This window comes from Cannabis sativa, chromosome 6 (assembly GCF_029168945.1).
Source record: "Cannabis sativa cultivar Pink pepper isolate KNU-18-1 chromosome 6, ASM2916894v1, whole genome shotgun sequence".
NCBI classification, from domain to species: Eukaryota; Viridiplantae; Streptophyta; class Magnoliopsida; order Rosales; family Cannabaceae; genus Cannabis; species Cannabis sativa.
Window position 1 is genome coordinate 58336087 of NC_083606.1, and position 12249 is coordinate 58348335.

The following is a 12249-nucleotide window of genomic DNA, read 5'->3' on the forward strand; positions in this document are numbered from 1 at the left end:
TGAGTTCTTCATGTACATGCCAGATATTGAACAAGACAGTGAAGATAATAGTGAGGAGAATTTAGATAGTGACTAAAGTTGAGATAGTGACTCTAGTGTACAGATATTAGAGAATGTAGAAGAAATTGAAGGTATATTTGGAGAAGTTGGATCTACTGCTGAGGATAACCCAACAGAGGCCCACACAGAAAAGGCCCAATCACCAACCAAAAGTCCAACACAAACCAGGAAAAGGCCAAGGCAAACCCCAACCAAAAGTCCACCACAAACCCAAAAAAGGCCAAGGCAAATCCCAACCAACAGTCCCCCACAAACCCAAAAAAGGCCAAGGCAAACTCCAACCAACAGTCCACCCCAAACCAGAAAAGGGCAAGGGAAACCCCAACCAAAAGTCCACCACAAACTAGAAAGAAACAAACCCCAACATTTTCTGAAACCCTACCCCAATCAGCCACCCAAACCAGAAAACTACCAACCGAATCCCCAAGTGAAACACCCATCCAAACCAGAAATAGAACACCCCCAACCAGTGATCACTTTGCAGCCCAATCAGCCACTAAAACACCAACCAAAAAACCCTCCCAAACACCCATCCAAACCAGAAATAAAACACCCCAAACCAGATCCCAATTTCCAACCCAATCAGCCACCAAAACACCCTCCAAAACACCCATCCAAACCACCAGTAGCACACCCCAAAGTATGCTCGACGTATGAGAGATGATGCTTCTACATTTAGAATTAACAAGTATGAAGATGAACACACCTGTGGAATTATATGGGAGAACAGGCTGCTAGATTCTGATTGGATTGCAAAGGAATTATTAGACAAGTTTAGATTGAATCTGAGCATGTCATTGGGTGATTTCAAAAAGGCAAATTCAGATAATAAGTATTCCAAAGTCTCCCCTTGGACTTTTTATAGATCTAAGAATAATAAGTATTCACAAGGAACTGTGAGAGATCAGTATGCAATCCTTGATGATTATTGTACACAACTAGTGAGACTTAATCTTAGAAATACAACTTTGATCAAATCAAATTTAGTGGATGACAAAAGGGTTTTTGAAAGGGTTTACATCTGCCTTGCAGCTTGTAAAGCTGGCTTCAAGTTTTGCAGACCAATTATTGGGCTAGATGGGTGCTTCTTGAAAGGCTATTGCAGAGGTATGCTGCTTGTAGCAATTGGAATTGATGCTAACAACAGCATGTTTCCTATTGCTTTTGCTGTAACTGAAAAAGAAAACATTGACAGTTGGACATGGTTTGCTGAACTACTAAAAGAGGACTTAGATATGGAGGACACTGCAAAACTCACCTTTACTTCAGATAAACAAAAGGGATTGGAAAGGGCTGTGGGGACAGTGTATGAAGGATCTGAGGTTCGATTTTGTGTTAGGCATCTTTATGCCAACTTCAAGAAGGAGTTTCCAGGATTATTGTTGAAGCAAAAACTATGGGCTTGGGCTAGGGCAACTACTGTTGAGGAATTCAAGAGAAAGTTGGATGTGTTAAAAGGGATTAATGAAAAAGCTTTTGGTTGGCTATCCAAAAAATCACCAACAGAGTGGACCAAATCCCACTTCAGGACTTCTGTTCAGTGTGACATGTTGTTGAATAATTTGTGTGAGAGTTTCAATTTAGCAATCTTAGATGGTAGAGACAAGCCAATCATCACATTGTTAGAGTATGTTCTGTTGGAATTATTTTACCAGGATCTTAGATCTACTCACAAATATGTTGATTAACATCCTAAATATGAACTTCTAAAACAATTATAAATAAACACATAGGGTTAGGGTTGAATTATGTGGCATTAAAATAATGAAAGGAATAAGATGCATTGTAACTTTCCTGAAGCCATCAATTTCTATTTATAGAATACCACATAGGGTTAGGGTTGAATTATATGGCATTAAAATAATGAAAATATTAAATGATAAACCCTATGCAAGTGGTCGGCCATGGCTTGTGGATATGGGCCTCACTTTTACAATTTTGCTGTTTTATCATTTATGTATCTCATTTTCTAAAAAACGCCAATTTTCAAATTCAACCATTTAAATGTCAATTTCAAGTATTTAATAACTATAATTAATTATTAAATAATATTGTCATTTATTATATTTATTAATTAGACTAACCAAAGTCTCTTAATTAACAAATATACCCTATAAACTCTTTCTTTACAGTTTCGCCCTTACTTAGTGATAAATTCACAAATAGACATAGTCTAATTTGAGAATTATAATTGATTAATCAAAATCAATTTAATGAGTCTTACAAGTAGTATTGTCTCAACTAGTGTGGGGACCATGGGCCTATATATCCGAGCTTCCAATAAGCAGATCAAGAATTTACCTCCTACATTCACTGACTTATTAATTCTTCGTTGAATCCACGCATAGACCTTAGAATTGCACTCTCAGCTATATAGAACGCTCTATATGTTCCACCATATAGACACGCTATTAATTATCCATTGTTATAATCCTAATTTGATCAATGATCCTCTATATAGATGATCTACACTGTAAAGGGATTAAATTACCGTAACACCCTACAATGTATTTTATCCTTAAAACACTTAACCCCGTATAAATGATATTTCAGCTAAGTGAAATGAGTACTCCACCATTTATTTTCGTTTGGTCAAGCTCGAAGGAAATCATCCTTTACTTTCTATTCGCTAGATAAAAGCTATAGATTCCATATTTATGTTAGCGCTCTTACTGAATTGCACTACCGTGTTCCCCAAAATGTGCGTATCACCCTGACCCAAAAGTAGGCTTAACTAACAAATCAAAGAACACGAATAATACTCTTGAGATTGAACCTAATCATATCAGGATTAAGATCATTTGATCTAGGATCAACTAGGTGATATTGAACTGAATAGATATTACGGCAAGTTTAATAAATCTATGTCAAAGTTCAATATCAGTCCCTTCTGATGCATACTCCATGCATCCAAACCAAGCTTTACTTTAACCAATGTTGTGGAAAGAACATATCATTTCTCCAAATGCAAGTAAACTCTGTTGTAGATTGTCATATCAGTAAAACCCTAGTGTTCTGATAAATTTAGGAATCTTTAATCACATAGTCATGTTTACTTTCCACTGTGCTGACAACACAATAAACAGGAACAAGTATGTGAAAAAGGTTTGGATGAATTTATAAATCAAATAGACAAATAATTGATAAGGTGAACCAAAACATATACAAATGAATGAAAAATACTTCTGTTTCTTTATTGATATTGAATAATACGGATTACATTGAAAAAGAGTTTTATTTAGGGCATAAAACCCAACATGTTCGATATTGGTTGATGGATAGAATGTGAAAGCAAAGAGAAAGTGTGAGTAAGTGGAACAATCCAGTGGGGAAAAGGATCTTTGACATCCTAGAGAAGAACAAGAAATTGGCACTGAAATGCCAATGCACCAAGTCTGTTGGTGGATTATTCCAGGTCACAGCCCCTTCTGGTGAGGTGGTAGCAACTAATTTGGAGAAGAACACATGCTCTTGCAGATCATTTGACCTCACATGTATCCCATGTGGTCATGCAATAGCATGCATATGGTATTCAAGGCTTCAGATTTATGGTTTTGTTGCTGCATGTTACAAGAAGGAAGCCTTCATAGGCACTTATGCAAGGGCAATTGCACCTATGCCTAGTCCTGAACACTGGCTTGATAAAGGAAAAAATCCAATCCTTCCACCACCAGTAACTGTTTTACCTGGTAGGCCCAAGAAATTTAGAAAAAGAGAAGTGGATGAACCTCCACCTGGTGCAACTAAAATGAGGAGATTTGGGCAGTCCAACAACTGCTCTAATTGTAAACAGCCTGGACATACAAAGAAAACTTGCCCCAAACCAGTACAAGAACAAGTATATTCATTTCTTAAGCACTAATAATTTGAATACATTTCCCATGTTTAAGTTTGTAATCTGACAGTAGCACTTGTTTATGAATTAGGAACCTCCACAGAAGAAAAAGATGGGTCGTCCTCCCAAAAAGAATTTAGACCTTAAAACTGTAAAGAGAAACATTAGGAGAATGAAGCAAAAGGCAAGAGAAACAAGTTCAAGCCAACCACCCTCTGGACCAAATTAGTTGTTGTTCTCAATCTATATTGTATTGTTTTTTGTTGAATTGTCAAGGGTTGTTGTACCCAATTTAGGTGTTGCTGTATATGTTCTTTGTAATCTGTTGAATTGTGAAGGGTTTTTTGTATGCTGCAGCATGTTTTTTGTTGAATTGTGCAAGGATTCTTGTACTTATGCAACTGTTAGTAGTGGTTGTTTTTTGTTGAAATGTCAAGGCCACTTCTTGGACCTAAACATTAAGCTATTGTAATTTCATTTAACTATGTTGGTGGCCTATTTTATCTTATGCTATGCAATAAATTTACTTGTCATACTTGTTATTAATGCATAATTATATGATCAATTGGGTTAGAAGGTAATAACTTTGATTCATAGAAGGCCTATTAATGCTGATATGTAATGGCCTATTACTGTTGATATGATGTAGACATTTTGCTGATAAAATAAGGACAAATCTGAGAAGGCAATAACTTTGATTCATAGAAGGCAATATCATTACAAACTGTTTGATTCATAGAAGGCAATGTCATTACAAATTGTTTCATACAAAAAAAGACAATGCCATTGCAAACAATTTGATTCAAAGAAGGCAATGTCATTACAAACTGTTTGATACAAAAAAAAAGACAATGCCATTACAAACTCAGTGATTAACACTTCTAATTAAGCATAAAAAATACAAAATCAATAACACAAATAGTAATGAGAATGGTTTTCAAGTTCTTCAACAACCATATATGACCACAATCACACTCCTGAACATTGCTACATCCTTTTGGAATGTCCTTGAATTCTTTCAAATCTTCATTTGCCTCATACAACATCAACTGATCTTCAAGCTTACTTATCTTCCTCAGGAGTCCTCGTATTAAGTATCTGCACTTTATACAAGAATCAACATCCACCCATTCAAAAAACTTACACCCTCTACCATCCTCCTGTGGATAAATTTCAAACTTTTCACCTTGAATTACTTAACATAAACAATAATAAACAAAAACAAAATAAAAGGGGAAAAAATAATGGCTTACATATGCTAGCCTGCATATCCTAAAACAACGTTCTGGGTTTGCTTCCGTCCATAATGTTCTAACGATCCACGGAATGCCACAGTAACAATTTTGAGGATCCCTTCGATAAGCAGAACTAACCACTCCTGAAATTCCGTATTTTAATATTCCCAGTTTAATTGTTTAATTAAGTGATTAATTAAATGCAGAATAATGAAACTGGTACTGAAAACAGTTTTTCCGTGGTTACAGAATACAACTCTGTAACTCTAGAGAAACCCAAAAAAACAAACAGTGCATAAAAGTAAAAACACACAAGATTTTTGTACGTGGTTTCAACAATCCTTTCAGATTGTTACTAGTCCACGGGGCCACGCCCAGAGATAAGATTCATTAGATCGGTATCAAAAATACAAAGTAATTGACTTATGCATAAATAGACTCCCTCTTATTGTATGCCGCAAGCTTGATGTATTCCACCTACTAACCGAATCTTGATAAAACTCCAAGAGCTCGAACTCCCTTCGATCACCTTGAAGAGTGCTTGAATCCTCCCGATTCAAGGCTTAAAGGCTATCTCCCGAAAGCCTATACAACCATCTCCCGAAGGTTGTGTGCTTGTATCATCCCGATGCAAGACTTCAAAAGCAATCTCCCGAAATCTTGTAAAACCCTTCTCCCGAAGGTGTGCTTGTACCCTCCCGATGCAAGACTTCAAAAACAATCTCCCGAAAGCTTGTAAATACCCTTCTCCCGAAGGTGCACTGATGTTCTTCTTCGTTGTAGACTTGAATACAGACTCAAGACAATACAAACAACAAATAAACAGAGTAAGAGTAGAACAACTCTTCTATACATAACAAAGACACTCTTTTCTTAAGATATGAAAGTGAATAAAAGAGTTTACAAAACCTAGCTGCTATGGGATGTATTTATAATGAATATACATCTCATAGACAGCTTACATTCGGTCTGAACAAGACCTCAACCCACTAGAAACTTCCCTAAAATAATTCTTCAATCAGTCCAGGAATTTCCGTTTCTGTACCTACAGAATCGTGGGCAGTAACTACTACTTTCCTTTTATAGAAAAGGAAAGTTTTGCTCCGGTTTTCTCTTCAAGAAACCTGATCTAAGAAAAAGGGAAACTCAACGCAAGATCAGATTAACAGCTGGTTAGAAAAGAATCAATGTGTAATCAAAACTTACCATATTTACCTCAATTTCCATAAATAGGAAAGCTAGACAACTTTCCTTCCAAGTTTAGATATACACAAATAGGAAAACCATATTAAACACTCCAACCGAAATATACATTAAATAATAAAATATTTTTGTCAATTAAATATGCCAAAAATGAAATTAACAATCTCCCCCTTTAGCACTTTGATTGACAAAACATTTTACTATGAGAAAACCTGCATCAAGTGTTAGAAACCAAATCAAATAGCTTTTTAAAGATAAAAGAGTATAGAAAATACTCCCCCTGCATGAAAGCACCCTAACACATAAAACATAGAACTTTTTTTGGACGGAAAAGCTTGCAAACCGAAAACACAACTTTTTAAACGAAAAAGTGTTAAACCACAAACACGCAACTCCCCCTAAAACCAAGGGTCCAGAGTTGTAACAAAGTATCCACACAATGAATCCAAAAAAAAAAATAATACTACTCCCCCTTTTAGTCTATCAAGGAGCCAAAGAAAACAAAAACAAACATGGACAAGGTCATAAGTGCAAACATACATTAATAAAAAGCAAGAGATAAAAGATTGAACCACTTATTCATCATCATTGGGTCGGAAGTATTACATGATGTTGTCCATCTTCCTAAGTAGCAAGGCCTGACTTGTCTCCATTCTTCCCAAACGCAAATTGAATTCTGCCATTTCTCTAGGAGCAGAAGTTGAAGCAGATGCAGCAGCAAGATCATTTGTAAGACCAGGGGAAGCAGACCGAGCCTTTCTTTGAGTAGCTTTTCCTTGAGGAGGCTTCTCAAGAATTTTGAAAGTGGTTCCAACAACAGGCATCTCAATTGATTCATTCTCAATAATCAATTCCTCTTGATCAGATAAAATTATATAGATTAAGTGAGAAAAAATAAGATTGAGCCTAGGTTTCTTGCCCTTTCGAAGAGAAACAATCTGCTCTCAAATCATGTCAGCCAAATCAATTTTAGCACCAATTGAAACTTTATACAAAAAGAATGCAAGTTCATTTGAAACATTTACCGGATTGGAGCAAGGAAACCAATTGGATAGGGCAAACCTCATGAGAGCAGCATGTTGATAGGTGAGTTGAGACATATGCATGGTGTCGGAGAGTTCAACTTCATTATCACCAGTGAGATAACCGAACACCTTTTGACGATCAAATTCCACATCAATTGGCTCAATTCCCATAGGCAGATTGAGAGCCTCAGCAACATCCTTCACAGTAAAGGAATACCAGTGTCCTCTGACAAAAACTTTGCCAAACATGAAAGAGTCCTCATCGAGAAACTCATCAGTGATGTTAGCATAAAATTCCTTCACAATTCTATCCACATAGCCATCAAAACCGATCAAGGTATCTACCCATTGTCTTTCTTTCAACATGTTATACACTCCAAAAGGCTTATGAGCAATAACATTAAAATTTTTCTCCACAGTAAAATTCCTATTCTCATAGAATTTCATATCTCTAGCATGATCATTATAACAAAAATAATGAGAGTGGGGCTTGAAGTTATCAAGAGAAATACCAGAGGGCCTCTTTCTTTTCTGAGGAAGAATAGGATTTGGAGAGACAATGGGCCTTTTTCCTTTGTCCTTCTTTGGAACTGCAGTAGGGACAGGAACAGGCTCTGTAGTGACAGGATCAGTCTCTGGTTCTTCACTCTCGGATCCAGAATCATCAACAGCAGGTTGATCTTTGGGCACAAATTCTTCACTTGAATCGAACAAGCCCTCTGAATCATGATCCTCCTCAGTTTCTTCTGGTTCAGAATCCGAGGATGAGACCGAAGGGGGATTCTCCTTGAGATTTTTGACCTTTGAAGATGAAGTCACCACCTTTTTCCCTTTGGATACCTTTTTAGGTTGAACCACTTTGGGTTTTTGAGGAGAGGAAACCTTGGACCTTGTTCGAGAACTCACCGTGGGTAAGGTCACCAAAGCTTTGTCGACATTAGGAGCACCATTCGAAGAAGAGGACTTCGACACTGTGTGATTGGATGAATGGGATTCATCATGATCACCAAACCCAGGTGTTGAAGAAGCAATAGGAGAAGCAACAACAGGTGGAGAGGCGAGATTTACCACTGATTTTCGAGCTTGGGTCTTCGATTTTCTGGCAGACTTTGTCGGAGCAAAGGACGAACCAGAAGCTCCGGTTGCTGGTGCAGGCAGCGCAGGCGGGCTGATCGGAGATGCAGAGGCAGAGCCACGAGAGGGCTTCTTGGACGGTTGGGCATTCTTAGTTTTGGCCATTTCTCTTTGAAACCCTAGAACACAAACACTCTTACACTTTGAAAAAGATTAGACCTTTGAGAGAAAAAAAATAGAAGGAGATGAGTGAGTGATGATCGTGGGTGAGAGGGTAGTTGAGAATATATACACATGATTTTACTTACCCAATATAAAAAAAAAAAACTGAAAAGGAAAGTAACTTCCTTACCTTTGACTCACGTGTGGAGAGGAAAAAGGAAACCAAAAAATGGTCAATGTTTCCTTAAATGGAAAAAGGAAACCAAATATCCCCACAAAATCTAAGAATTTAAATACCCTACCAAAACCGAAATTGCCACCAAAAAAGAAACCAAAAATAAATAATTATTTAAGGACAAGTTTCCTAAAAGCACCAAAATAAGACCAAAACTCCAAAAATAAAAGAAACACAAAATAGAGAATACAATTAAAACATGTTTCCATAAAATGAAAAAATAAAAGAAAAAATATTTACAAAGAATCGAAAAATATGTCCCCCTTTTTCTTTAATTTTTTCAAAAAATGCCCCCCAAAAAAAAATTTTCAAATAAAGAACAAGATAACACAAAGAGACACATAAAGCACTAATCACCACTTAAGAGCAGAAAATGATGTCTAAAAATATAATGAAACATAACAAGAAAAATAACAAGAATTTTTAAGAAAGCTCAATTGACAAACTCGATCACAATTTTTTTTTTATTTAGTATTATTTTTTTATTATTATTTATTTATTATTTTTTTTATTAAAAGACAGAAAAATAAAATAACCTTGATATTTTTGTAACTAGAATTCACAATGTCTGCTTGTCTCTGTCCCTGATGAAAAAATCAAACTCATAAGAATAGTCAGAAATTATTTTATCAAGCTAATGAAGTAGTAGAATGAGGTCATACCGGTTACACAGGAAAAATTGACTCAGTCACGAAGAATATTAAAGCAAATCAAACCGTATGTAACAACTTTATAACACCATTTTCGAGAAATTTTTTTTTACCACAAACTGTGTCAAGCATAAGTGTGTGAAAGTGTAAGTAGGGAACATTGCCCAATTTGTCAAAAAGACTTTTTCTGAGAAATTGTAACCATAGGAGACGTTGTCACACTACCTCAATGGTAGCCCTTTTCAATGGTAGCGTATCTTCTACATAACTCCTAATTACATAGTTCCAACTTACTCAAAGATGGCTTTCACACATTGAGATAGGTAGCTCTATTCTTCCAATGGAGCTTGAACACACAGTTTTTAAACACATTATTCGAAAATGGTTGCTTACATAACACTGTTTGATGAACCCGAATATTCCTGTGAGGAGTGAACAATTTTCCTGATAAACTTGTATGACATCAAAACATTACAACATTAGCAATCAAATAATGACTGTAATTCTTATAAGGTTGAGATTTTCTTCTAGGACAAGGACAAGACATTATGAACTCTAAGACAACTCAAATATCAAGGATTAAGAAGAACAAAAATATTAAACAGTACAGACCCCTAAGGATTTCCTTAGAGAAATAAAACGGATCGAGTCAAGAGCTTTAGTAAAAATATCTGCAATTTGTTTGCTAGTTTCAACATATTCTAAGACAAGAATTTTATTTTCCACAAGCTCTCTAATAAAGTGATGACGAATGTCTATGTGCTTTGTGCGAGAGTGTTGAACAGGATTCTTAGAAATGTTTATGGCACTAGTGTTATCACAAAAGATGGTTAAAATTTTCAAATCAAACCCATAATCTGCCATCATTTGTTTCATCCATAACAATTGGGTACAACAACTACCCGCAGCAATATACTCAGCCTCAGCTGTGGACAGAGAGATTGAGTTTTGCTTCTTGCTATGCCATGAAACCAGATTGTTTCCAAGATAGAAACATCCACCACTAGTACTTTTTCTATCATCTGCATTACCTGCCCAATCAGCATCACTAAAACAAGCAAGGTTAGAGTTAGTGTCTTTAGAAAACCAAATCCCAAAATCAATAGTGCTATTTACATAGCGAATGATTCTTTTCACAGCAGAAAGATGGGATTCCATGGGATTTGCTTGATATCGTGCACAAACACCAACACTATAACAAATGTCAGGACGACTAGCAGTAAGATAAAGCAACTACCTATCATACTTCGATACAAAGTTTGATCTACCTTTACTCCTTGTTCATCTTTGCTTAATTTCAGAGTTGTGCTCATGGGAGTGTTGTTATGTTTGGCTTTCTCAAGACCAAACTTTTTCACCAAGTTCTTTGCATACTTGCTTTGAGTGACAAACGTTCCCTCATCTGATTGCTTCACTTGAAGACCGAGAAAATAAGTGAGTTCACCTACCATACTCATTTCAAACTCCTTTTGCATTTGGGAAACAAAAACCTGCACTTCAGAGTTAGAAGTAGAGCCAAACACAATATCATCAACATATATTTGAGCAACAATCACATCAGAATTAATGTTTTTGATGAAAGTGTTTTATCAACATTTCCCCTCTCGTAATCATGAGAAAGCAAAAATTCAGTTAGACACTCATACCAAGCACGTGGTGCTTGTTTTAGACCATACAACGCCTTGTCTAACTTATAGACATGATCAGGAAAATGAGGATCTTCAAACCCTTTAGGTTGTTCCACATACACCTCTTCTTTTAACAGCCCATTCAAAAAAGTGTTAGGTTTTATGCCCTAAATAAAACTCTGTTTCAATGTAATCTATTTTATTCAACATCAATAAAGAAACAGAAGTATTTTTCATTCATTTGTGTATGTTTTGGTTCACTTTATCAATTGCTTGTCTATTTGATTTATAAATTCATCTTAAACCCTTTTCACATACTTGATCATGTTTATTGTGCTGTAATCACATTGGAAAGTAAACATGACTATGTGAATAAAGTTTCCTAGATTTATCAAACACAGGGTTTTACTGATATGATAATCTACAACAAGAGTTTACTTGTATTTGGAGAAATACTATGTTCTTTCCAGAACATTGGTTAAAGTAAAGGTCAGGTTGGATGCATGGAGTATGCATCGGAAGGGACCGATATTGAACTTTGACTTAGATTTAATTAAACTTACCGTAAAATCTATTCAAGTCAATATCGCCAAGTTGATCCTAGATCAAATGATCTTAATACTGTTATGATTAGGCTCAATCTCAAGAGGCTATTCGTGTTCCTTGAATTGTTAGTTAAGCCTACTTTTAGGTCAGGGTGATACGTACTTTTTGGGAACACGGTAGTGCAATTGAGTGGGAGCGCTAGCATAAACATGGAATCTATAGCTTCTATCTGGCGAATAGTAAGCAAAGGATGATCTCCTTCGAGCTTGACCAAACGAAAATAAATGGTGGAGATCTCATTTCACATAAGCTAAAATATCATTTATACGGGGTCAAGTGTTTTAAGGATAAAATACATAGTAGGGTGTTACGGTAATCTAATCCCTTTACAGTGTAGATCATTCATATAGAGGATCATTGATCAAATTAGGATTATAACAATGGATAACTAATGATGTGTCTATATGGTGGAACATATAGAGCATTCTATATACTGAGAGCGCAATTCTAAGTTCTATGCGTGGATTCAACGAAGAATTAATAAGTTAGTGAATTTTAGTGCTAAATTCTTGATCTACTTATTGGAAGCTCGGTTA

General features: G+C 35.9%; 1 protein-coding gene across 1 annotated transcript; it reads left to right on the plus strand.

Moving 5' to 3' along the window:
- The first annotated feature begins 713 nt into the window (after positions 1 to 713).
- On the plus strand, positions 714 to 4587 carry LOC115695238 (uncharacterized). Its single transcript, XM_061118174.1, has 5 exons — positions 714 to 1687; positions 3358 to 3898; positions 3987 to 4079; positions 4234 to 4298; positions 4545 to 4587. Exons 1-5 carry the CDS (start codon positions 714 to 716, stop codon positions 4585 to 4587), a joined length of 1716 nt encoding a protein of 571 aa, XP_060974157.1.
- The last annotated feature ends 7662 nt before the right edge of the window (positions 4588 to 12249 follow it).

Coding starts and splice junctions, on each gene's coding strand:
- LOC115695238 (XM_061118174.1), top strand. CDS start 714: ATGAGAGATGATGCTTCTACATTTAGAATTAACAAGTATGAAGATGAA. Junction 3,899..3,986: donor CCAAACCAGTACAAGAACAA/GTATATTCATTT, acceptor TTTATGAATTAG/GAACCTCCACAGAAGAAAAA. Junction 4,080..4,233: donor TTAGGAGAATGAAGCAAAAG/GCAAGAGAAACA, acceptor TGAATTGTGAAG/GGTTTTTTGTATGCTGCAGC.